This window comes from Diabrotica undecimpunctata, chromosome 6 (assembly GCF_040954645.1).
Source record: "Diabrotica undecimpunctata isolate CICGRU chromosome 6, icDiaUnde3, whole genome shotgun sequence".
NCBI lineage: Eukaryota > Metazoa > Arthropoda > Insecta > Coleoptera > Chrysomelidae > Diabrotica > Diabrotica undecimpunctata.
This window is the reverse complement of record NC_092808.1, coordinates 118096423-118124224: the sequence shown is the minus strand read 5'-3', so window position 1 is coordinate 118124224 and position 27802 is coordinate 118096423. Positions and strand designations below refer to the sequence as shown.

The window sequence follows — 27802 nt, the reverse complement described above, 5'->3', positions numbered from 1 at the left end:
TTAAAATGACAACCTTCTTTATTACTACAACTTATAATAGTTTACAAATTCTTAAAATAACTATCTAATGTGGTTTTGGTGTATGTCCATCTACATAAAAATTCCTAGTGGCTTTGGGTAATTCAACTTCTAAACCTTCAAGATCTTTATTTAATAAAATTTGACAACCTAATCTCGAATTCTCTTTTAAAAACGGAGCCATATCTAGAAGATCTTCTTCAGTTTCTGTTGCTTCTGGTAAAATATCAAGGTGATCACTTTGAACATAGCAATGACATGTTGTACATGCTAAAGATGCCTCACAAGCACCTTCCATTGGTATTTGATATCTATGAGCTAAATAAAGTAAGTTATCTCCTACTTTTCCTCTTATAGGTACTTTCTCCCCATCTTTTGTTATAACCGTAATATTGACTCTATAACAAACAAAATAAAAAGAAATATTAAATTAGATAACCATCAAATATGGTTTAGTAAACATGGTTGAGTTTTATAAGTTAAATATTTTATCTCAAGGTACAAAATAAAGTTTTTTGGAATAAAGTTTAGACTGGGCAGATTTTGTTACCCAATGAAGCAAATATGTATAAATACTGTCAGAATATGCTGTTATATCATTCTCATAAGAGGTCATTACAACCTTTCGTAGCCCAACTTACTTTTAATAACAATAAATAAGAATATATTATCAATCTTAACATGTAAATTTGTATACACAACAACACAAAACAAACAATACCAACAGGTCTTGTCATTTTTACTGTAGAAGTCGCTACTGCTTCAGATAATAATATGAATAAACCCATAATTTAAAACAGGTCTAATTATTTTTTCTGTTTATATATTAAATACTTACACTTCATCTTCGGATTTTGGATCTTGCCATTCGTATTCACCATGAAAATTATCTAAAACAAATTGTGTTAGATAACTTTAAACCCTAAACAAAATTTTGCAAATACCTACATAAAGAAGTTCGAAAATGTTTAATATTTATATTATTACGAATTCTTCTCGTATTTAGAGATACTTGCAATAATTTGCGTATATACTTTGCATGATTTAACATAACTGTAGAAGATCTTTTTATATATCACAGAAAATACACATATTTTTGCACAAATATGTAAACAAAATACAAAATTAAATTTTAAAATTTTTGAGGTTAGTTAGTTAATTTTTCCATTTTCTTCTTTTTGATATCTCTAGATTTAAATGAATAGGAAGCACATAGATATATATAATAATCTCTTTTTTTCTGTCATATAAATATAAATAAAATAATTAAATATAAATGGACCCAAATCAACAAAACAAGAGTTTGCTGGAATAGTTCCTACTCAAAATAATTCCGATTATTAAAATTATTATGAATCTGATTTCTCTTGGCCTCCGTTAACAGATGATAAAGACGGCAATGGATTAAATTAATAGCACTTAATAGTTAGAGAAATAACCTGTGTTATGCACAAAAGATGAAAGAAGAAAGTAGGTATTTGAAGTTGTGTCAGTTGTGACATAATGTCACTGACCAGAGTATTTGACTTTGACGTTTACGGTTTGACAGTACAAAATATTCAATGAGATTTATTGGATACCTTCAATAGGTAATAGGTATTAGAAAATTATAATCCTGGTCCGTAATAGTAGATAACAATGGTTATTCTTAGTACTTTAAGAACATTAATTCGACTGCCATCGTCAACTGTGCGAAATGAAGGTATTTTCAAGTTTATTATGTAATAAGAGAGGTTATGGAATTTATAAATGTATTTATTTTTTAGCTTCAAAAAGGCTGATGTCTGATCATAGGGTTTTTCCTATGCAGCCTTCTAGGTGGCAATGGATCAAATTTAAGGATTATTTTCATTACTATGTAATGTTGGGAGTTATACCAGCTACTTTGGCTATCACTTATGCCAATGTGTTTATTGGACCTTCTACTCTTTCCGAAATACCTGAGGGATATACTCCAAAATTTTATGAATATCACAGGGTATGGTAGATTAGCAAAAATACCTAATATTATTTACTTACGGAGTTCAAATCAAATTAATACAAAGTTGTGGACAGTAATATTTTTGATATAAATTAAGATCCATTCTAGGGATCAACAATTATTACCTTGTAATCATTATTCAGTACATTTTTACAATGAACATTATTCACTTAAAGTTTAACACATTTCCATACACATTGATATGCCAGATCAGAGGATAAAAAAGATGGCTAAAATGGAATAAAACGTGGAATGCAATTTAAAAGATAAGATCTGTTAAAAGTTAAATTATTAAAAATATATTTTAACACACTAGAACAAACATAAACTAACAACATTTGAATATAGTAAGTACTTAATCTATAAAACAATTTCTATATTAGGAAAAAGTATAAGAATACAGGCAAATTTATAGAAAATACAGATATATTATGTACACAAAATAAAATTAATTAGGATATGACATGAAGTCTCTTATTGATATGGCTTGTCAGCATAACATTGTTAATGTAAAGTTGAATGTTACCATGTAATAAAATATAATAATAGGCAAACATGGCAGACATGGAACTCCTTGAGCCTCTAATGTGCAATTAATGAGTATTACTAGTCCATGAGACCTTATTTTTCTATACAATTTTAAGAATTATAATACAAGAGTAGACTCAAGCTGATGTTCCTGATATTATCACATAATAATATCATAAACTCCATTCGCTTAGCTCGGGCATATTTTGACAGATTCATTGTCGGAAACCTACAACACAACAATTCCTACTTCTCAGTATTAATAGTTAAAGCACGGTTAAAGTATCCTACTACTTTGTTTAAAAAAAGAAGAATTATTCTAAATAGTGGAAGTGTATACTAAACACATCAAATTTTGGGTAGTATATATTTAAAAAATATATTTTAGTTGTTATAATTTAACATAAATATTTATTATATGGTGCAGATAAATAAATATTTATTGTCGGTAAATCGCAAAGTTCTATTTTATTTACTATTTAGTTTGTTTACTATTAATATGGCTGCGAAATATTCGAGACTGGACAAACATGACTGTAGACGAATTATTCCACGTTGCAAAAGACAGAGAAGCTTTTAAAAATGTGGTCGCCAACCTCCGTTAATGGGGACGGCATAGGAAGAAGAAGACTATTAATATTGGCTATGAATACGTTGGTTGTATAGTAATTTCCAGCCACTTTTAGTCTGTCAAAAAGTAACTAACTTCGCAAAAAAATAATTACTAAATTCACTAGACAGTTCGGACTGGGAATAGCGAACCGAGTATATGAAATATTATTTCTCACTTTGACAATGTGAATGTGATTTGATAAATAGGTTTTGAATCGTACCAAAAATTCGACTGTTAATTCCTATACATTCAAGTTTGTGTAGTAGAATATCATGTACCCTATCAAAATCCTTCCAAAATCCGATAAGTCAATATAGATTGAATATCCCCTTCCAAGGCCTCTAACAGTGATTCAATATAAACCAAAAGATTTGTGACAGATAAATGATTGTCAACAAATGTGTGTTGGGCTGTTAGCTAGGAGCTGTTTTGTTACTAACTACTATTGATTCAAATAACTTTCCCACAATATCAAATCTACAAATTGGTCTATAATTATTAATCAATGACCTATCTTCATTCTTAAACAATGTAGTTATAAAGGGAATTTTTTTGACTTTGTAAGAAAAGTTCCCAATAACAACACTACACTAAAAAATTGGACAAAGGTGTAAGAAAATATAAATTTACATTATTTAAAAAACTAAACAGCTAATTCATCAGGACCAACATAAAAGTTTTAAATACAATTAACAATAATTTAATGTTATTAACACATTAATGTTATTATAATTAACATCAATCACAGCTATTAATATCATGGGTTCTATCCATTGGTAGCTCCATTCTCTCATAATTTTGATTTTCTTATCAATAGAGCCAAACAAAACACTGAACAATATCCTAAGGCCAGATCAGTATCTGCATCATTTAATCTAACACTATTGGACAAGTCATTATTCATTTTTTTCATTGACAAAATTACAAAATATTTTACTGTTACTAACAATATTATTTTGAACATTAGTAGTATGATTTTAATAACAATCATGAAATAAAGCTTTATTTGATCTTCATAAATTATAAAATTGATCATAAACCTGTATATCTTGAGTTTCCTTTCACAGCTTATGAAATCTTGGTTATGAAGAATGATTGATTTTAAATTCTGTCTGCTTTTTGGAATGAACTTTGATAAACCATCATATAGAATATTATACAATAATTTAACTACCTTATCAATATTGTAATTAACATTTTTGAAATCCAAAAGAATATTTCAGTTAAAACTGTATACGAAATTATTCATATATACATATTATACATAGTTTACATTTTTAAAATCAAAATATTCATAATAAAATCTCTTTGTTCATTTATACCTATTAAGATTAAAACACTGATTTTGGCAAATGGTGGAACAGCCAAAATACATTTTGTCACCAGCATAATGCCAATGTCTGAAATGTTACTTTTCAGCTGTTTAATACAGATCAGAAAGCATTCTAGATCTGTTGGAATTGTCAGAATGTGAACTGACTTTCCCAAGTCAGCCTGAAAACATTCTGGCATTTGTCACATTGCCAGAATGCTTCCTTAATATAATTAAAAAACATAGTTAAAAACATAATATAATTATATGTACCTTATTTTTGCTGAAATTGCACGAAAAAAAAACTTACCTTGTAATCTCTTATGCACTGCCTGTACATGAGCAGAATGAATGATATCAAATAATACAGTCATATAGAAATTCCGCAGCTCAGCAATTTCGTCTACCCTCCTGCATATGAGCTTGGTTTTACCAATTTTTAAAATATAGCACCTTTTCACTTAATGCGGACTGATTCCCTGTGATAAATGAATTGGAAGAGCCCTAAGGGGGCAGCAATTACGCCGCTAGGAGTGTAGATGCCATGAAGGTAGCACCTTTTCAATAGTCTCTTTTGTTTCAAACAAAGTGGTATCTTCGTTACTTTTACAAGAATTTGATTCCTTTACCATTCTCTTGTAAAAATATTAGTGTAATCATTGATATCACATATAACTTTTTGCAGATCATCATTGAAAAATAATTTAAAGGTCTTCTATGGCAAATACTTACTTGCATGTCTTAACGAACAGCTTAACCATGGTATATATTGATTATGCAGCTATCATTTTCTGTGAATAATAGTGTGGTTTAAAAGCTGAGACTCCCAGAAACTTGTTATGGCAATATGACAAATGCCAGAACAAGTTTTGATCTATAATAAACCACTGTTGAGTGACATGTCAGTCTGGTAACCAGAACACATTTTGGTTATATTTTTGACCATTGGTCAAAATTGGTGTTTGATCTTAACATATCTGCAGATATATCTGTATTAAATAAAAGGGCTACATTAAGAGTTAGTTATATTAGTATTGATAAGTTCAAATCAACTATAAAATATGAAACAACATATTCACATTGTGTCAGAGACAACCTTTAATAAGTTAAGGCTTAAAATTTATATAACATAGTGACCTGATCTAATTATTTGAATACTGTCTGGGTCCTTTCCATTCTCCACTGTCATCTTATTTGTATTCTTTCTCTTGCTGTTACCCAATATGTAGTTTCTTCAAATTTATAATAATTTTTACACTGTCCTTTGTCTCGTGTTGTGTAAATGTGTTGGTTAATGTTTATGAGGTTCACCAAATTGTTGGATAGCCTAATTTTGACGAAGTAGCATACAAGAGTAAGCATACTCTCAGAAACATATTGACAATATGTCAGAAGGTTGTTTTGGAGAAGTGCCAGTTTGTTAGCTATCTCTTGATGAAGGATCTTTCCTACTGAGTCATTTCGTTTCTTACATTCAGTTGCAGCAAATGCATGGCAGCCCCGTAAGATATTGGGTGGTTTCTTGGACTTGATATCCATATCAGCATTTTGTCTTTGATAATATATTTCAGGTACTCTTTGATTGTATAACCTGATGCTGAATGGTGAGTAAGAAACCTTCTGTTTCAGGAAACAACTAATAGTTTGATGCTGTATTGTTGACATAATCTTGGCTGACTTCATTGGGATGTAGCCCTTGCAGAGGTTTACATTCAGTTGCGCATTTTTCATCCTTAGATATTTTTCATCCTTACAAAGGTTGTTTATGCGCATTTCTGGTTCACTCCGTTTAAGCAGTGTTGTGTCCTCTACTGCACAAATCGAGCGATGTATAGTAAATGTCTCAGCCTGCATTCGGAAATACATAAGTTCATAAATTAGGAATCTGTTTCCTAATTACTCACATTAACTATGCACTACGAGGATGGTACTTATCTGCCTTCGTGAAGTGTGTTCTTACTATTTTCTATATCAGTCTTAGTTCACTTAAGGAACTAGTACAGATTAGAAAGCTAAAAAATGCATATTTTCAAAAAATTGTCTCAGCTCCTTATTAGATACGAACATGAAATATTAGAATCGAATATAATTTTTAAATTTTATTTTATCTTTGGATTCAACAAAAAATATATATTTTTTAGTTCCAATGTACTAAAAAGAGCGCGCTAGAGGTTTTCTAGAGGGCGTATCAGTTAAAGTCTCAAAAAAGGTGTCCGATGGCGGATACTAATTCTCAGGATTGACACATCAGAAACAAAAAATTCCAACGAAATTATTTCAAGAACGGGCCCTTACAAGACAATTTACCACTTTTTATAAAAAAAACTCGAAAAATTAATTTTGCGATGCAAAAATTTGTAAAAAAAATCGATTTTTTCAATTTTTTCTTCAAATATCCGCCATTTTGTTTTTTGATTATAATTTTTGATTAAAAGTGGTTGATTGTCTTGCAAGTTTCTTTCTTTCTTTCTTTACGTAATACCGTTTGTTTAAGATGTACCAATACATGAGCTGAATTTTTTTTTTGAAAATATGCATTTTTAGACTTCTAATCTTTACTAGTACCTTAATAATAGAAGTGAATAGCTAAGCGCAGAACGTGCGTAGGTGTTTAAGGCACTCATCCATTTGGCCTCGATGTTGTTGCCATTTTGCTGACTTTCAACTTAGTGAAAGTTGCACTTTATTTAAAACGACACTTGTCTAGTCCGAAGTACATACTAATATTATTAGAAAAGGTGTCTACATTTTTAGTGTTTGATCTAAGTGGTTTCGAGTGGAAGCCATTAGTTTAAAATCATCCATATACAACAGATGATTAAGCTTCGCCACTACAGTCTACAGTATTGCTATTTTTTATGCTAAAGCCTGAATCAGTGGAATTGAGTAGCTGGGACAGGGGGTTCATCGCTAGACAGAACCACAGTGGATTCAACGAGTCCCCTTAGAATTGGCCCGGTTGATCGCGATATTTCCCGATTCGATGTTGTTACTTTGGAGGTGAATTTTAGATTTCCAATCTGTCATTATATGCTTTAAAAAGATCACTATATTATCATTGACTATGTATTATATATGTAAGCTCATCAAAGATAAAGAAAATCTGTTAAAATCTTCAAATGCAAATTAGTTGTCATTTGGAATCTTTCAGTGTTTGTAGTTGTGTGCATATGATTTGTTAATTGTTGTTATGAGTGAGGCAGATAAAATTAAACAATTATTGTTCTATTTTTAAGTAATAAAACAAAATCATTTGTTTTAGTTGTATTTTGAGAATAATTTCCACGGTGGAAATCGAAACGTCAAATAGAAAATATTTTTTATTAAAATTATGGTTCATCATCATCATTGGTGCTACAGTCCTATAAAAGAGCCTCGACCTTCCCAAGTCTATTACGCCAGTCAGTTCTATCCATTGTCAACTGTTGCCAGTTTGCTACGCCTATTTGTCTACCATCCTCATCTACACCATCCCTCCATCTGAGTTTTGGTCTACCCCTACTTCTACTTCCCACAGGTTGTGACATAAGGATTCTTCTAGGAGGGTTGTTCTGCTGTGATCTTGCCAGATGTCCTGCCCATCTTAGTCTTCCTATTTTTATAAACGATACTACGTCTTTACCACCAAATATATGTTTATATCTGTGATATATCTCGTAGTTGTACCTCCTTCTCCAAACACCATTTTCACAGATGCCACCAAATATTCTTCTCAGGATCCTTCGTTCAAATATAAGCAGGAAATTATGGTTCATACTCATAAAATATAGTAATTAATATAAAATGCTAAAATAAAAAAAATTCATAAACATAACAAAATATCTTTTAATTTTTCAAATTTAACACGTTGTTAAAACGAGCAATTTTAGACCCATTATTGTTAAGTAAAATAATATTATTTGTGGATTCTGAACATACAGCTACAGTTTCAGCCATATTATTTTATTAAGCACTCAGTACTGAGTATTAAAACTAGTTTTGATAATTATATATTTTTATTTTTTTAGAGTCCTGTAACAAGATTTTTAGCCAAATATATTTGTACAGATCCACAACAAGAATATGAGAAATATCTGGCATATATTTTCATGGAAGATGAGAAAATGAAACTTCGGTAAGTATTGTATCCTTGGTAAAATATTTTTGAAAATTACATAAAATATTTTTACAAAAATTTTACCAGTTATATAGTACTTTTATATTTCTGCATGGCATCTTCTTCAAGTAAGTCTGCATCAGTGGAGGTTGACTAAAATATAATGTCCATTGATTTTATTTTGAATACTTTGGTTAGTTTGACCTATGTACGATTAAGGACCTGTGTATTCAGGAGGAAATTGATAAACTCAGCATTGTTCATTTGAAATATTATCTTTACGGATCAGTAAGGGAAAGAAGTTTTGGGTGGGAATTAAAGATTCTTTTTCTTACCCTTGATTTGAGAACGTTATGTATTCTGTCAGTAACATCTTCAATATAAGCAAGAACAGCTTTTGTATGGTATGGTCAGCATATGTTTTTTTAGTGGGTCTAGCGAGTGACTGGATGACATAATTTTCGCTGTAATTATTTTGAACAAGGGCTTGTTTTAGGGATATTGTTAACTGAATTAATTTGTGAATATGGATGATGAGAGTTGGCATGCAAGTAACATGCCTTGTAGTAACCTTGAAATTAATCTTTCTCTATCAGGACATATTAGGAAAGGTAAGGATGAATTACTCTCCATCATGGATTGGATACTACAATGTATGTCATTCAAACGGTTTTGAAAAGTAACCAATGTCCCCTTGAAGTAGGACCAAATTACGAATATCTCATCAACATTTTCCAGCCAACATCTCGTGTTGAATATATTAATATTTACTGAAGAGACTGACGAGCCTGTTGGGAGATATTATCAAACACTGGAGAGATTGGGTACTGCCTGTATAATTGGTTTTGAAAAATGAAGCGTTGTAAATGTTTAATGAGAGCTAAATGGTCTTGTTTAATATTTCTTTTAGTTTCCAGAATATTTATGAGTTTTTATGTATATGAATGTTTGTGAGAAGTGCAGTATTAAAAACTTACTATGATAGAGTATTTGAGAATAAAGTTTAAGATGGAAATTAAGTGAAAAAAATATTTGAAGAAATATGATGCATTTCCGGCGATAGTTAAAATATAAAATATAAATAACACAAGTATACATAGCGAATTAAAAACAAACTTAACATATGTGGATATTAGACGTTTATATCGAGACTGCCTATCCAGTTTGCCTAAGTCCCGTCATGGACCAGCATATGCTCAGAGAGGGTATTCGGAGATAATGTGTTTTTATAATATGTCTTGGATGGCCACAGTCACAATCTGAAGACGGATCCTTGCCCCAGATCTCTAGGATGTCAGCACACCTACCGTATCCAGACCTGATTTTATTTAGTGTCACCCATGTCTTGCGATTCAAATCAAAACCTGGGACCAGTTGATCAGGATGAAGTACTCTATGATTATGTGGTTTTATGTTTTCTTCCCATGTATTCTTCCAATAGTGTTTCGTCTGAAAGTCGGCCGCTAATAGGGACTTGGAGGTTAATAGAAGCAGGTTTCTAGATTTCAACCTGTTAGTGCCCAAATCGGGAATATTTTGGTGTAAGTCTGGATTATCAGTGATGTTTTTATATTCTCTTACTAGTGAGTTTTGTCTACAGATATCAGAAGGGGCTATTCCTGATATGATTATATTAGTAATATTGTCAATTTTTCCATCTGTTATTGATGAAGTTTTAGTAACATAAAATTTAAATTTCAAGTCGTCAATCATGTACATTTTACTACCATTTTATCAAAATTCAAAGTTTTAACATACCCAAATGAAATGCATTTAATGATGATGATGTTAAGTTCGAAGAGACAGAGATCAAAAAGAAAAATGGTGAAACCAAAAATCACGTTGTTCCCAAAGCCTCTTACCGAAAGATTCTTATACCCTGTGTCTAAAGTGTTAAGGAGAATCCAATTCTTTCTCATTATCTCTTTTGTTTTAAAATTTGATATATTTCAGTATTGGAAAAATTAATCCAGGCTATTCTTCCTACCTAGTTTTTTTAGCACTAGAAATGATTGTGTACCTAAATTATGACTGTTCAATTAAACTATGAGTATTTTTATAAATCTCAAGTTTTTACATTATTATATATATATATATATATATATATATATATATATATATGATAAAATGTCTAAAAGCTTTTTTATTTATAGTAAACTCGAGAAGGAAGTGAAACATAAAATGGCCGAAAGAAACGATTATCAAGCTTACTACTACCGACCAGTTGCTGCCAAATACCACAGAATTACAAGAGAAACTGCTGATTACTTGGAAACTATCAGAGGAGAATAATTTTTTCCGAATCATGTGTAAATATGACATTGTTTAAACAAATAATTGTTTAAAATTGTCTTGTTATTCAATAGTAAGATTGTATGTAGTTAATTTAATAAATTTTTAACTTAATATCAATTGTTTCATTTATTTAAGTGTGAACATTTTCTTGATTTAAACGTAACAATTTTCTCTTCAACGTAACAATGGCAAATAACGGCTTTGTTTACTTTATAAAGGTATTTTACTTAGTAGAAAAGGTGAACAGCTGGCCTTTTCAACAAAGTAAATGATCATTACCACTACTTCGTTAACTACATATAAAGAATTAAATAGGAACGCAAACATAAATAACACAACAGACATAGGTAGTAGTACAAGCTGTGGAAAGCTTACGTTGCATAAAATATGTAAAGAAAACTGTTTATTCTAATAAATATTGTTTGATATTATTTTAATTTTTCTGTATATCTTAATCAATAATAACAGTCAGAATTAAATGTAGATTAAGTTTAAATAAAAAAAATAATGTTTTCTTTATATGTAGAATTTGGAAGAGCGTTTGGTTTAAGCAGGGTGCCAGTCGTGAACTGAGCTCTAGGCGCACCCCGTTCGATTTTTTCGGTAAAAACGAAATTTCAAAGAATAAAGCCAAGAAGCGAAAATATTCTAATAGTTTCCTATTTGAATTGATTTATACCTTAAATTAAGTAAAAACACGAAGTTTACTTTGATATCAACACTCTTTTTTGGCAATTACCAAATAGAATGTACCATTAGCAAAGGTACATACGTTTGCGTAAAAATGAAATGATGAAGTTTTCTTCAAGTGACTTCCTTTAGGGTGTAAACATCAATTGATGTATACATTAATGTAAAGAGAGATCCAACATGAAGAAAATTTTATTTAATTATAATTGTTACGAAAAAAAAAGTTACTGTCACATGAAAAATTTTGTAAAGCGTTTGTTGAAACGGCTACCAGACGTTAACTGCGTTCTAAAAACACCCGATTCGATATTTTTTTGAGTAAAAACGAAGTTGCAGATCAAAATACCAGAAAGAGAAAATATTTTTTCGTGAAGATGCCTTTCTGGGATAAAAACCAATTGGTTTATACCTTAAATTAAGTAAAAACACGAAGTTTATTCTATAAATATATATATATATATATATATATATATATATATATATATATATATATATATATATATATATATATATATATATATATATATATATATATATCTATATATTTCACATATTTCCCATATTTTCCTGCAAAAATCAAATTCTAAAGTTCCCTTCAAGTGCCTTTCTTTTGGGTGTAAACATCATTTGATGTATACATCAATATAAAGAAAGATCCATCAAGAAAATTACTTTATTAAACCCTAGAATACTAATCTGATGTAATTTTAATTTTATAAACAGTCTTCTAACATTTATTTAAATTTATTTACAGTCTTTTAACACTAACACTAAAAACACAATTTATAACAATTTATTTACTGAACGCTACAATTATACTTATTAGAGTAACTCTATAATTTAATTTCTCTTAGTTATACCGTATGCCTGTGCTTCTAAATCTTCTCTTCTTTATACCGTGTACCTTTGCTTCTACCGTGTACCCACTGGGGACTGGTTAATTGTCCCTCTGAACGCTGCTTTCTAGACTGGTGCGCCGCAGGTCATCAAATTCTCACGCCAGGATACATGCAATCGCATCATGGGCGTAGCAACGCTATCGTAACACTAACCATATTTATTGTTCTAAAGACAACAATTTTACTACCTTTGAATAAAAAAAGAAATAAATTTGATGTTATATATTTACCAATACCAATACCAAGGCTATAAAATATAATTGCCTGCCGAACTTTAAAAATAGTTAAAGGGTTGATACATACACTATTATATAACGTACATCCAACACTCCTATCATATCTACTTCCGTTTGCTAAAAACTACTATAAATATCAATACACATTGGCAACCTTTTTATCATTTAAAAACAATAATTTTACTCCAAACTCAATAGGTACGTTCCTTTCAAGTATCTAGGACTTTTGCTCTAAGAAAAATAAAAAGCATAATATTATAAAAACAAGAAGAAGAATACCTATTAACACCATATTCAACAGAGATCTTCCCTATACCAAGAGGAACGTATGTACTAAGTTGTTTTCGTATCATTCAAGACGTAATCTACTCAATCGAAACGTTGTCGCAAAACAGTTTTCCTTTTTCCATATAAACTGAACCATGCGCACGACATGCTAATTGCGGGAACTAGATATAGTGTTAGTTTTAACTAACATAAAAGCCATATTCACCACCACCATTTTCTCAAAAAGACCACACTACCACACCAAAAGACCACATCTAATATTTAGGTAATACATTTCTTCCTTATAGCAAAAGTAATATATACCAAGCTTTAAGAATCGAGGAATTATCATTTACAACCGCAAAAAAAATAATGATAAGAATGATAACCAGTTGACTCTAAACTCAATACCAACTCAGTGTATTTAATTGCCAACTTTCAACTCTCTAGCACTTTTGATTTAAGAAAAGTAAAAGGTATATTAATATAAAAAAGAAGAAGAATAAGTATTAACGCCATAGTCAACAGAGTTGTTCCTTAAACCAAGAGAAACATACGTACCTACTAACTTGTTTTCGTATCGCTCAAGACGTAATCTCCACAATGGAAACATTGTCACAACACAACTTGCCTTCCTTCCACAAAATGAACCATGCCTCATCTTGCTAAAAAAAAAACATTAAAAAACATCAATTTTTAGCGATCAAAGTAATTCAGCACTTAAAAAAAAGAAAATAAAGGATAAGCTCTTTCGAATCAGAATATGCATAAGTTACATGATCGATGGATGACATGCAAATATGATCGTTTTTATAAAAATACAGAAACACTAGAAGTACTCAACTCAATGGATAACTGCTGGGGTTGCAGCCTAGTCTTACCGAAATCCTAAGTTTACAGTACTCCTCCCCTAGTAGGGTACTAATCCTGGCGTATTTCTGTCCGCGAAAATACTGGTCATTCCTCGACACCAGTAACTTTTGCATAGAAAAAGGACAATAAGGCAGTAGATACTACCAGAAAAAAGAGCAGGACTAAATTTCTCTGGAAAAATACAGTGGTAGAATACATACAGGAAATATTAGAACAGTTCTTCTTTTATTGACTCCTAGAGATATCTGCAATCTGTCTATTTAAAAAGGGCAAAACAAAATTTATAGGCTAATTACTTATCTTAGTATATAAACAACTTTTCATAATAGAGTCTGTTTATTGAAAAATCACAATAAAATCAGAATACAAAGAAGATTTGGTAGCCTCAGCTTCAACATTCTTGCTGATTTACACCATGACAAACTTATATATATATATATATATATATATATATATATATATATATATATATATATATATATATATATATATATATATATATATATATATATATATATATATATATGACAATTACTGAGTTCTCGGGAAGAACCGCGTTGAGAATTTAAAACTCTTCAAAAATATATATATATATATATATATATATATATATATATATATATATATATATATATATATATATATATTCAGGGATTCTACAGTATTCACTGCCTTCCCTCGCTCAACCGTTTCCATCTCTCTCTGTTGTTCCATTCTCCATCGTTTAGGCCTCTCTTACTCATGGCGTCGTCTACTTCGTTCCTCCAGGATTTTCGGGGTCGTCCTCTTTTCCTTCTTCCTATGGGGCTCCATTCGGTTATTCTCTTTATCCATCTGCTGTCACTAGTTCTTCTTACATGTTCATATCACTTTAGTCTTTTTTGTTCTCTGTATGTTAGTATGTCTGTTTCTATTGATGTTCTTTGCTTTATTTACTGCTGTTTTTCTTGTTTATGATCCAATTTTCAGCCCCATATGTCAAAATACTTCGCACTAATGTTTTATAAATCTGTGCTTTTGTCTTCATATTTAGGTGTCTATCCCACCATACTGAGTTAAGTTGTCGGATTGCTGTTCTTGTTATGACAAACTTAAGTATCTAATTTAAATACTCCAGTTCTTTTGTTTTTTTTTTTAAATACTCCAGTTCTTTTGTTTAATAAACAAAATCCGTTCAAAATCCAGTTCTTTTGTTTAATAAACAAAACCATATTCATACGAAAATAAGCAGAAGACTTGTTGATTCAATATTTAATACAGTTCTTCCTTATAACAAAAATAATATATATACCAAGCGTCAAGAATCGAGGACTTATCTTCTAAGAACTACAAGAAGCATAATAATAAAAATAATAACCAGTTGACTCTCAAACATACCTAGTGCTTTATCTGTCACAGAAACCATATTCAACACCCCCACTTTCTCAAAAAGACCACACGACCTCACAAAACGACATCCAATATTTAATACATTTCGTCCTTGTAGCAAAAGTAATACAATTTATACCAAGCTTCAAGAATTGAGGACATATCATTTAAAAACTACAAAAAGAATAATAATAAGAATAATAACCAGTTGACTCCAAACTCAATACAGTTGTTACTTTCACCAAGGTATACCTAATTGCCAACTTTCAAGGCTGTAGCACATTGATTTAAGAAAAATAAAAGGTATAATAATATAAAAAATGAAGAAGTATATAGTCAACAGAGTTGTTCGTTACACCAATAGAAACATATGTACTAACTTGTTTTCGTATCGCTCAAGACGTAAACTACACAATGGAAACATTGTCACAACACAGCTTGCCTTACTCCTACAAAATGAACCATGCCCCCATCTGCTAATTTCAGAAACGAGATAGAGCTTTAAATATCATCAAAACCATATTCACCACCACCACTTTCTCTTCCACTTCACAAAAAGCAAAGCTCTTTCGAATCAGAATATGCATAAGTTACATGTTCGATGGATGACACTTAAATATGATCGTTTTTATAAAAATACAGAAACACTAGACGTACTCAACTCAATGGATTACTGCTAGGGTTGCAGCATAGTCTTACCGAAATCCTAAGTTTACAGTACTCCTCCCCTAGTAGGGTACTTATCCTGGCGTATTTCTGTCCGCGAAAATACTGGTCATTCCTCGACACCAGTAACTTTTGCATAGAAAAGGACAATAAGGCAGGAGATACTACGAGAAAATCGAGCCGAACTAAATTTACTCTGGAAGAATCCAGTGGCAGAATACATCAAATATATTTATACAAGAAAGATTAGAAGAGTTAGAAGAAATCGTTTTTCTCATCTAACCTGTCCGTAATGATTAGGATTAGTGCGGTTTGGCTGCAGAATTTGGTTGGGATGTGGTTTATCGTGTATTTTGTGTCGTGTAAGTGTGTTGCGTCAAGTGATTCAAGGGACTCGTCGTTCAGGTAATCGTAATCGTTCAGTTTACTCGCCGCTGCTTCTCTGAGCCCCGTATTTATAGTCGGTACTCAAGCCCGTGCTTGAGCATGTGCTCCGCCAAGTCGAACTTACGTCAAAGTCATGCTCAAGTATTTGTTGTGTTCTATAAACGATACTTCGGGTATTCTCGTACAAGGTTGATCTCAAGCACGAAAAATTAGTACAGTAAAAGTAAGTTTCGAATAAATATCGAATAAAAAGAAGATTCTGTCAATTATATCATAATTGTGACTAAACTTTTAGCGCCAAATTTAGTTTATGCTTTAGCCCGCGCAAAGTTGGTTTATAGTATAGTATACTTACTGAAATTTTGTGTTTGGTATTAATATTTTGTGTTTGAAATTAATATTGGATTAACTATTTTAAGGTATGTAATATATTATAAAAAATATTTATTCTAGAGAATTAATTTCCATTTTGTTACTGTGTCTGAGGCATAATTTTAGATGTTCAATATATGCTTACATGTATATTTGTTTTTGGATATATTTATATGTGTGTAATGCGTTACAATCATTATAATTATATTGTCTGTATAAGCCGTACGCTAAATAAATTGGTTATCTAAATTTTAGATGAGTGGAAATGGCATGAAATATGCACCTTACTCAACAAAGGAAAAAGTTCTCCTAATCCAGCTGGTAACTGAAAACGGTGTGGTAGAGAATAAAAGGACAGACGGTGCTTCGACAATGGAGAAAAAGATGGCTTGGGAGTTAATAACAAGAAATTATAACTGCCAGCCTGAGATCAACAACATCAGGACCAGCGACCAGCTTCGAAAATTGTGGAACAACCTAAAACAAAGGTAGAATACTTTTATTAGTTTAAGCAAATGCTTAAGTATTGACCAATAATTTTTTTATCATAGGAAACGCAAAGAAACAACAGCACTGCGTCACAGCATGTTAGCTACAGGTGGTGGTCCCCCGATGAAGCCAGAGTGTGATGCAGTGCTGGAGTTAGTTGAAGAGGCTGGTCTCAATATAGACGTCAGCATCGACTGTTCTTTTGATAGCACAGCAGTCTTTGAAAAAGGTAAATGTACTAAATTTGTAACTGTGCTTTACTCATAGTATAATTGTAGGCCAAAAACAGTTCAACCAGCTAGGAAGCTCAATAGCAGGACCATCAGTAGCCTCTGACCCCCCTCACTTCTTTCCCACTACAGAGTACAAAGAAATGGACTTGTTATGTAAGTATGATGTAATAATTTTGAGCAGTCTTCCTGTACACTTAATAATAGTTTCAGGTAATACTTGTAGTGTGACACCTGCTGTTCATACAGAAGAGGATGATGATGATGTGCTTCAAAGTGGTAAGTGTTTTAAATGTAGTTAAAGCCATATGTACTTAACAATAATATCAATTTTAGCAAACACTCCTACTTCTAGTAGGGCACTGGGTGCTATACCACAAATATTGTCTGAAAATAAACAACGGTCCAAGAAAATGAGGGATACCATCAGACAGCAAGACGAGATTCACAGGATGAAAATGAAGATTTTGGAAGAAGATATGCTGAGGGCAAAAGCCTTAAGAGAAGCAGCTGAGAAGGAGAGGCAGAGAGCTACTGATGAAGCTGAATTAGCTTCATTGAAGTTAATAGACTATAAAAAAGGGTAATTATAGATTTTATCATGTTTGACTTGTTACTAGAATTTGGCTATAATTAATTGTATATTTTCAGGCGCTAGAAGATCTTTTTCCTTTGTTGGGTACTCTGCATTTTTAGAGAGAATGTTAGGAATAAGCCACAATATATTTATTTACATATTTTATTTACTGATTTTTTTCAATCTATATGACCAGAGGGCTGTTATCATAGATACAAAATTGTGATTTATTTTCAGAAAATAAATCACAATTTTGTATTTTTGGTAACAATATCTGGTCATAGACATCAAAACATCAGTAACTATAACATATAAATAAACATTGTGGCTTATTCCCAACTGAAGATAGTGTTAACTCAGTCCTACAGTGGCCTTTTCACTTTCGGAGCACTGAATGTCAGAGGAGGGTCTGTTTTAGCAGGTAGGCATTTGACGTAGAATCAGCGACGAGAGGGCGTTTTAAAGTACCTCGGGAACTATCGCTGGAACTACGAAGAATGAATCCTGCACTAAGGTCAGTCAGGCGGCGTCCTGGACTGAGATGTCTTTTGAAGATTTCAGACCCCCCCTCTATAAAGACGAAAAAAAAATAAAAAAAAAAAATATACTTTGTGTTGTAAAATCATGGTTATTTTCTTTCTATTATCCTTCCTGTTTATTTTATTTCTAGATAGTATTTAATGTAGATTTAAGGTTCTTAATATTTTAATTTCAGCTGGTAAGATATGGTTTTACCTTTTTATTTGTTGTATAGTCTTTTGTTTTTAGAATATGTATGTTTCTCTTTCAGTTTTTTTAAGTATTGATTGCTACATAGATCATATTTTTATGTTGTTTACTGAAAATTATTAAAATACTGAGTTTGCATAATTTTTAGTAAATTGCTGCCACTGCAATATATACATGTATATATACATATGTATATATACATATGTATATATACATATGTATATATACATATGTATATATATATATATATATATATATATATATATATATATATATATATATATATAAGAAATACTGGATATTATTGACTGTCTATATAAACAAAGAAAGCAGTTTATTAGGGAAATTATTTATATGTGTGTTTTCAATGTTGAGTGTCGTAGCTTTACACAGATAATCTCAACGACTAGTAAGTTGTAATGATAATTTGAGATATGTTGTAAATATTTACACTTTCTTCTAATTACAGTGTCCTGAAGAAGGAATAAAGTAATTCCGAAAGCTCGACCAAAAGTCAAAAGAGTGTTTCTATAACATCCTGGCCAAACCTACTGACTGCATCCCTAATAAACTGCTTTCTTTGTTTATATATATATATATATATATATATATATATATATATAATTACATCATTTTTTTGTAATGTTCTAATTGTTTTACAGTTTACTCCTGATGAAGCTATAAAATAAAAATTTTTTAAATAAAGAATATTAATATTCTAAATTTGTATAATTTTTATTTGGTAAGGAAAGGTTTTATGAAAGGAATAAACACTTAATTAAAAGGAGGGAAACTCCTTGTACTCAGTAAAGACATACTTGCTTAAGTTGTCTGAGCATAGTGAGTGAAAAACCCTCATTTATTTTAAATTAAAACATAAAAAAATACATTTTTATAAATAAGACAAAAACATACTATATTTAACATAATATAAGTATTCAATAATGTATTCTTAAAATAAACAACTTTGAATTGAACTGAACAAAGATTAGATATAAGAAAGAAATAAAATAAAATATTGAAATTTTAAATGATAATCATTCTGACATTTTGAGAAATAAGATAAAACATACTACATCTAACATAATACAACTATTCAATAATGTATTATCAAACTAAACAAACAAATGCCAATTGAAAAAAGCTTGTGTATAAGGAAGCAATGAAATAAACTATTGAAATTTTAAAAATAAAAAATTGGAAGAACAAATCATGAACAAGAAGTGTAATCAAGCTAATTATAATGATGCTGATATTTTGAGAAATAAGATAAAACATACTACAGCTAACATAATGCAAGTATTCAATAATGTATTCTCAAACTAAACAAACAAATGCCAATTGAACAAAGGTTAGATATAAGGAATACAATTAAATATTGAAATTTTAAAAATTAAAAGAACAAATCATGAATAAAAAGTGTTATCAAGCTAATGATGATGCTAACATATATCTACCTATAATAAGATAAGTATTCAATAATGTATTTTAATTCTTATGCAAAATATTGGTGAATAAAATGTCTCCTAAAATTTAAACCTCGTTCCACATCATTAACATTTCTATTTACTGGCACATCAATATTTTCTACAAAATCATCATCATCATTATTATTTTCTCGTAAACCTATATTATAAAGTACTGCTGTAGCACATATTATTGCAAGAGATGTATTTAATTTAGTTTGTAGACCTCGTTGAAGACAAGGAAACCGTCTTTTCCAGGTTCCAAATAGCCTTTCAACAACATTTCTTGTTCTTATATGTGCACTATTATACCTATTTTCTTGATCATTACCTAAAAAGAGATATCCATCAAATAACCTATTTTTTAGCCAATTATCAATAAATACCTGGCTGTAATACTGGAGTAAGTAGATAGTGTCTGCATGCATATCCACTGTCACCTATTAATAATCCTGGAATTTCACCTCTTTCCATTCTAACTCGTAATGCACTTCGATCAAATATCAAGCTGTCATGACTTGATCCGGGATGTCGAACAACAATATCCATAATCTCTCTTCTAGGACCTGAAACAACCTGCAATTTATTTATATAATGAGGGCCTGGATAAGAAAGATCAATCTATACCTGCACATTTAATGAAAAAAAGCCTTTTCTATTACGAAATACTTCCCCATTATTACCACCTGGATTAGATATCTTGATGTGGGTGCAATCAATACACCCAGAAACATTTGGAAAATAGGCAACCTCATAAAAACTTGTTATATTCCTCCTAAATCCTTGTCCAGTACGGGGAAACCCTACAAAATCATTTAAACGTTGAGCTATTAATATTGATACCTTTTTAATGGTGTTGCTTATTGTCGATTGACTAATACCCCGCAAATCACCAGATACAACCTGAAAATTAGATGTAGCATAAAATCTTAAACAAATTAACAATTGTAATATTGGAGGTATTGGTAAACCACGATTGTCTGCTTTTCGTAGACCTTCAAATACCAGAGGCAGAATGGTATCTGCAACGGTATCTTTGTTGAAACGATACCGTTGACGAAATTCAACATCGCGGTAAAACTCCATGGGATTTTCCATATCACGAATATATCGTTTTGGTATACGTTCCGGCTGATTTCCTTCTTCAATATGATCAATAAACTCTAAAAATTCTTCAACTTCGTCATACATTTTTTATTGTAATGAGAAAAACAAAAAAAATATATTGGAAGCGAATCGGAAAACAAATTTAACAAATATAAACAACTAAAGTTAGGTTAGGATCCCGTGCTCAAGGCAGGTCGATCCGATGCTTGAGTACGAGCTGTCATTTCTGCGTACTCAAGCTCGATTTCGTACTTGAGAACGGTTTATAGAACACAAATTTCATTCAAGGTCGACCTCAAGCATCGACCGATACTTGAGCATCGACTATAAATATGGGCCGAGTTTGTTGTTGTTGGTAGTTGTTGGTAATTCTCTGTGATTTGTGGAGTGACTATAAATGATGTTTTGGTGTGTATTAAGATGTGTGGGTTGTCTTTGTGGTGCGTAGTTATTAATTTGTATGTTATATGTCATTTCAGTATTTTGAATGTTAGATGATGTGTAAGTGTTTTGAATGTCAGAACTAAAATTATCCAGGCTGTGACCTAGAGGATGGTGATTGTTGTATTGTGTAAGGGTTTGTGGTTGGGTGCCAGGAAAACGGCGATACATTGAATTGTGAGGCATATTTCGACTAAACGCAGTTTACAATTAGAAGATGGCTGTTTTTTATGTTGTTTAGTCCCTCTTTCCTATACAGTTTTTCCAAATATACGTCCCACATGGGTTACATGATCTTTTATTTTTCGATATAGATATTTTATATTGTCTGGTCCCTCCACTTTCGTTGTAATACCAAACCTCCTCTGTTACTCCTTTTTGGCAGGATATCATTTCTATTTTTGCCACGTCGTTACATTCATCCTTCACTCCTCTTCAACTTCATATGTTATGATCCGTTTTCTCTGATGATTAATACCGAATAGCGTATCTAACGTTGTATTCTTTCCTTTCTTTTAATATGTTATACAGCTTTGTCTAATTATTTCAATTGAAGAACGATTCTAACATGTTTCTTCTTCTTTAGGTACCGTCTCCTCTAAGGAGGTTGGTAATCATCACAGCTATTTTCACTTTTGAGATTGCAGCTCTGAACAAGTCGACGGAACTGCAATTATACCACTTTCCCAGATTGTTGAGCCAGGAGATGCGTCTTCTTCCAATACTTCGTTGGAACGTCTTTGGAATGAGGTTATCTTTGTTTTTCTGTATCCTTCATATTGTTCACTCTCTTGAGATTCGTCTCCTGATGTCATAAACTTCTCTAATTATTAATCTCGAAGACCATGTCTCGCGTATATTTCTACCAGGAAGTAATTTTTCCTTTTTAAATGATTTGGTAATTGCCTCCACGAAAGCGGAGACCGTGGCCGGTCAATAGCCAATGGGACCACTCAACAGAAATTAAACAGCGAATACTAAAAGCAAAAGCAGCATTCGTTAGAATGAGAACCATTTTCAACAGTCGAGACATATCATTAAAAACAAAATGCCGTCTATTGAAGTGCTACATATTCACAGTTCTGCTCTACGGAATGGAAGCATGGACACTGACTGTTGCATCTATGAATCGGCTCGAAGCTTTCGAAATGTGGTGTTATAGGCGCGTCTTACGTATATCCTGGGTTGACAGAGTTACTAATGTGGAGGTCCTGCGTAGAATGGGGAAAGAATGTGAAATTCTTATGACCGTCAAAACTAAAAAGTTGGAATATCTAAGACATGTAATGAGAAATCAAGAACGTTACGGCCTTCTCCAGCTGATTCTCCAAGGGAAGGTAAATGGTAGGAGAGGACCGGGAAGAAGACGCATTTCCTGGCTTCAAAATTTACGAAAGTGGTATAACACGACTACCACTGAACTGTTCCGCGCTGCAATAAATAAAGTAAAGATAGCCGTGATGATCGCCAACATCCGGAACGGATAGGCACTTTAAGAAGAAGAAGGTAATTATTGGTTGCTTTTAAGTGTAATTAAAAATTTCTTGTTTTTTTCTGGTTTACATGATTGCATTAATGGGTTTTCGGTACTTGTATGCATACTTGTTTTGTATTGTCTCTCGTTTATTATCGTTCTATTTTACTTCTGCTACTGGTTATTTGTGATACAGCATTTAAATTCCTCCTCATAATCTACTAACTTTTTGATTGTCAATTTATATTGGAGATGCCCGCCTCCAGTAACCGATGGTTCTTTATTTCTTTTAAAGCTGCTCTTATTTCTGACACTGTGATGGGCAAAAGTACTTTAGATTCCTGATTTATAAGAGTGCTTAATCGTTTCGGTAAATTTTCTTGTGGTTTTTGGCTGGTATAGAAATCTTTATAAAACTCTCTAGTTATTTTCAGATGTATCATGATTATATCACGGTCATTAAATGATTAACCTCAAATATGACTAAACATAAAAGAAATAATATCCTTTGTGCTATTAAAAATAAAGAATATAGTAAAGATTTTACAATTATTTGGGTATAAAGTTGCACTTGCATCAAGGGAAATGAACTGGTTGACCAGCTTGCTAAAAATGCTGCCCATTATAAACATAAGTATGAAACAGATCAGCTGTATTCAAAACTAACATATTTTAAAATTCAGACCCCCGTAAACAGCACCCATTTACTTTCCTTAGACAGTAGAGAAATATATGAACTAATATGTAACATTATTTTTAAAGTTGGTTTATTATTTAAACATAATATGTTATATTACAATTTCTGTGGTTAAAGGACTAGCTTCCAAGCCAACTCTCTAAACACACACACGCACACACACGCACACACACACACACACACACACACACACATACCCACACCATTTTCGAAAGTCAAATTGATGCGGCTAGTAACATGATTTTGCAAGAAGATCTGATTCACTTTTAACAAGATGAAGCACCACCACATTACCTTCTTCCAGTTAGACAGTGGCTAAATGATAGATTTCCTGTCAGATGGATTGGTGGAAGAGGAGTAATAGAATGACCACCACAATCACCCGAGCTAACACCTCTAGATTTCTTTCCATGGGAATATCTAAAGCCAATTATCTATAAATCACAACCTCGAGATTTGGAAGATTTAAAGGGAAGAATAACAGCTTCTTGTAGGGAACTTCGGCCTGAATTTTCGAAATGTTAGAGAGGAGTTTGAGAGCAGGCTTTATTACTGTTTACAAAATAATAGACAACATTTTAAACATTTACTTTAGTAAGTTACTTTTATTTTTTTATTTTAGGAAGTTACCTTTCATTGAATTTTATGTTTTATTGCAAAATATTTTATACTTAAATAAATTTACAGTTTTATTTGTTTTTTTAACGTACTGAAAAGATGTTCGAGTAATTGCAAATTTATATTGGAATCAAACAACATCAGTTTTAGTAGATGGTGTGGAATCACAGGCTCTTAATATTAAAAGAGGAGTACGGCAGAGATGCCTCTTGTCACTCCTGATTTTCAACGTTTACTCCGAAAGAATTTTCAGAAAAGCACTTTCTGAAAAACAAGAAGGAATACTTGTGAACGGTGAAGTTATCAATAATTTGCGATATGCGGACGATACAGTACTCCTAGCTTCTATCAAAAAGATCTGCAAACACTACTTGATAGTGTCGTTGAGAGTTGTAGGGAGGCAGGTTTGGATCTGAACATACGGAAAACCAAAATACTCGTAATAAGTAAATAACAGCATATAAAACCGTCTATATATGTAAATAATATTAAACTTGAGCAAGTTGATAAAATCGTTTACCTTGGACAGCAATTAAATTGTAACGCAGAAAGTCACGGCGAAATTAGATCTAGGATAGAGCAGGCTAGAGCGGCTTTTAGAAGGATGTCCAAGGTGTTATGTAACAGAGACCTAAAATTGGCATTGAGGATCTGCCTAGTTCGCTGCTACGTGTTCTCGGTCTTACTTTATGGTGTCAAGTCCTGGACTGTGAATAAAATCGATCTAAATCGCCTTGAGGCTTTCGAAATGTGGTGCTATAGAAGAATTTTAAAAGTTTCCTGGGTGGAAAAGATTCGAAACTCCACAATACTAGAACGTCTCAGCAAGACTACTGAGATCATAAAAAGCATCAAGCAGAGAAAGCTGGAGTATTTCGGACATGTAATGAGTGGTCCCAAATATAGGTTGCTACAAAATATCATGCAAGGAAAAATAGCAGGCAAACGCAGTCCAGGACGAAGGACCTCATGGTTGAAGAACTTGCGAGATTGGTATGGTGTTGATAAAAGCATGCTATTTAGGGTGGCAGTGAATAAAATTAAGATAGCTATTATTGTAACCAACGTTCTGAAAGCACATGGTACATGAAGAAGAAGAAGTACTGAAAAGAAATATATTATATGTGATATTTTTTAAAAGGTAATTGAACGACCTTGAAAAGGAGGTATTACTCAACCCACCTTTACATTAAAGATTTTGGGGGGTTGTGTCCACCCCCGCTAGAGGCTTGATGCAATTTAGTTGAAAACTGGTATACAAAATGTCCCCCTCACAAATAAATTTGAAGTGTTTTTGCATGTTTTTAGATTTTCTGTAGGGACCAATTTATAGAGGGTGGTACCTTTTCAAATTGACACACTGTATACTAAAAACCATAGAGGTATTTCAAAATGCAGCAATACGTATTTGTTTGGGTGCCATGAAATCAAACAAATGAATTTTCCTTTACAATAAAATATTATATCAGTAGGGCGAGATTCAATATATAATATACCACTGTGTAACGGCGGCATACAACTGCTCTTCCACCTAAGCCCCGAAGATAGGATAGATAGACTATATCTAAATAATGAAATTGTATTTTACAATGAAACATAAAAATATTACATATTAAATTTATAAATTATAAACTATTTATTTTTTTTTTAATTCTTAAATTTTTAAATTACTGTTCAGCTAACATCTGAACAGCTATTCAGCTACAGTTTCCAAAACTACAATTGCCATTTGGATCGCCAACTTTCGAAAGGAGACGGCGCAATGAGAAGAAGAAGTTCAGCTAACAACTGCTCATAAATTAATCCCTTGAACTTGATACCAGACATATTTTTAATATTGTAGGACAAACTCTTAATATTGCAAGCAATTGAATACGAAAATAAACGTCTAAAAAAGCATGTTGTATGTTTAGGTAAAGTGAGGGTATTCTTGGGTCTAAGATTAAGGTTATGAACGTCCGACCTACAAGTTATTCGATTGTACAGGTATGGTGGAACTTTCTCTTGAATGATTTTATGGTAAAAACATAAAGCATGAAGTTTCCGACGATTTTTAATATTTAGTCACTTGACCACGGTGAAAACATTTCTTAATTCTATTCTCAACTCAAATATCAAATGAAAGCATATTAAATGAAGAAGATTTAATTAAACGATATTGGAGACTCAAGAACTCACCTCCACTTTTCTAATTTTGATTATGACTTTAAATCAGAGGATAACCTAACATTGGACATTTTTATTCGTCGAAAAACTAAATTTGTTGACTAAATCCAAAATTATATATTCCAAATTAATAAAGAATAAATTCGACACAGTTTAACGTATACATTTCAAATTAAAAACAAAACAATTGACCCAGTTTAACACAAGCCTGAATGTTTAAAAAATTACGACACTTAGACCTTGTTGGAAATTAATACAAGGTACGAATTGTTAAACAAGTGATAAGAATTAAGCTGACTAAGAAGTTTTACATAGCGTGATCCAGTTTAACACATGGAATAGATGGCATAATCAGCGAAAACGTAGAAACAAATCTCCACCTCGGACGTGACAAAAGAATCTAAGGTACGAGTTGGCAATAGATAAAAACAAACAGAAGTTGGTCAAACGTGCAGTAAGAGCGCGGCGCCCGAGAGTGGTCCACGCGAGAGGCTCGGTGATCGGGCGCGCTGTTGTAACTCGACGGGACGGTGTGACGTATAAGTGCCGGTATCTGGAGATTCGAAAGTTCGCGATCTCGAATCCCTGTAGGACTGGAGGCGTATTCATTAGCTAGAGCCTAAATACGCGAAGGTAACTAAGATCTATATACTAACCCAAGGTATATCTAATGATACGGAATTGTCCGCCCTTTAATTCCTTGCTTTGTCTCTTCTCGTCTCCCTTCGCGCCTGATCGAAATATTATTGGTCATAACTGATATTTTGTAGTGTGCAGTCTATTTAATACATTGTAAACTCGAAATTTGTTTTTTGTTATTCCCGGCCGTTACAGGTAGAGACTAGAAGAGATACACATTTCCGCTTATGCAGTGCTCCGGCTTCTAACGTAAGCCCATAGCCTCTCACTCTTTGCAGGACCTGAGACCGAGAAGTCCTTAATCCCCTTCCTTCCAAAAATCTCCATACCCTCTTGTAAATCCGCGAGGGCGGAACCAGTCGGTCCAGACTAGTGGAACCAGTAAGCCTTGCCCCGCTCGCAGGGATAAGTATCCCCTAAGAATTGTAGATGCATTGTTAAGGATATCGAGACAGACGTCTTCTACAATGGTGACAGCATTTATTAGAGTGGTTTATTAGATTTATATTTACAGCTTCAACCCTAAATTATTAGAGTTAGCCACCCTAATTTATTACATAGCCATTGA

At 32.1% G+C, this 27802-nt stretch overlaps 3 protein-coding genes across 4 annotated transcripts; 2 read left to right on the top strand and 1 right to left on the bottom strand.

Moving 5' to 3' along the window:
• LOC140442800 (adrenodoxin-like protein 1, mitochondrial) lies at positions 1 to 1369 on the bottom strand. Its single transcript, XM_072533777.1, has 3 exons — positions 967 to 1369; positions 857 to 908; positions 1 to 416 (listed from the first exon to the last, which is right to left on the bottom strand). Exons 1-3 carry the CDS (start codon positions 1067 to 1069, stop codon positions 65 to 67), a joined length of 507 nt encoding a protein of 168 aa, XP_072389878.1. The 5' UTR covers positions 1070 to 1369; the 3' UTR covers positions 1 to 64.
• A 171-nt stretch (positions 1370 to 1540) lies between these two features.
• ND-SGDH (NADH dehydrogenase (ubiquinone) SGDH subunit) lies at positions 1541 to 10954 on the top strand. The gene is made up of 4 exons (XM_072535231.1): positions 1541 to 1720; positions 1785 to 1996; positions 8460 to 8566; positions 10702 to 10954. The coding sequence occupies exons 1-4, from the start codon at positions 1657 to 1659 to the stop codon at positions 10838 to 10840; spliced, it is 522 nt and encodes a 173-aa protein (XP_072391332.1). The 5' UTR covers positions 1541 to 1656; the 3' UTR covers positions 10841 to 10954.
• Positions 10955 to 16496: 5542 nt separating this feature from the next.
• On the top strand, positions 16497 to 18364 carry LOC140442799 (uncharacterized). Of its 2 annotated transcripts, XM_072533776.1 has the most exons (7): positions 16500 to 16648; positions 16857 to 17089; positions 17153 to 17319; positions 17369 to 17476; positions 17528 to 17599; positions 17657 to 17903; positions 17972 to 18364. In XM_072533776.1, exons 2-7 carry the CDS (start codon positions 16857 to 16859, stop codon positions 17976 to 17978), a joined length of 834 nt encoding a protein of 277 aa, XP_072389877.1. In that variant the 5' UTR covers positions 16500 to 16648; the 3' UTR covers positions 17979 to 18364. The 2 variants fall into 2 exon arrangements, with proteins under 2 accessions (XP_072389876.1, XP_072389877.1); XM_072533775.1 differs by having other exon boundaries at positions 16497 to 16648; positions 17369 to 17599.
• The last annotated feature ends 9438 nt before the right edge of the window (positions 18365 to 27802 follow it).

Coding starts and splice junctions, on each gene's coding strand:
- LOC140442799 (XM_072533775.1), top strand. CDS start 16,857: ATGAGTGGAAATGGCATGAAATATGCACCTTACTCAACAAAGGAAAAA. Junction 17,320..17,368: donor CACAGCAGTCTTTGAAAAAG/GTAAATGTACTA, acceptor GTATAATTGTAG/GCCAAAAACAGTTCAACCAG. Junction 17,600..17,656: donor TGATGATGTGCTTCAAAGTG/GTAAGTGTTTTA, acceptor TATCAATTTTAG/CAAACACTCCTACTTCTAGT.
- LOC140442800 (XM_072533777.1), bottom strand. CDS start 1,069: ATGTTAAATCATGCAAAGTATATACGCAAATTATTGCAAGTATCTCTA. Junction 909..966: donor ACATTTTCGAACTTCTTTAT/GTAGGTATTTGC, acceptor AATTTGTTTTAG/ATAATTTTCATGGTGAATAC. Junction 417..856: donor CCAAAATCCGAAGATGAAGT/GTAAGTATTTAA, acceptor TGTTTGTTATAG/AGTCAATATTACGGTTATAA.
- ND-SGDH (XM_072535231.1), top strand. CDS start 1,657: ATGGTTATTCTTAGTACTTTAAGAACATTAATTCGACTGCCATCGTCA. Junction 1,721..1,784: donor GTCAACTGTGCGAAATGAAG/GTATTTTCAAGT, acceptor TTTATTTTTTAG/CTTCAAAAAGGCTGATGTCT. Junction 8,567..10,701: donor GATGAGAAAATGAAACTTCG/GTAAGTATTGTA, acceptor TTTTATTTATAG/TAAACTCGAGAAGGAAGTGA.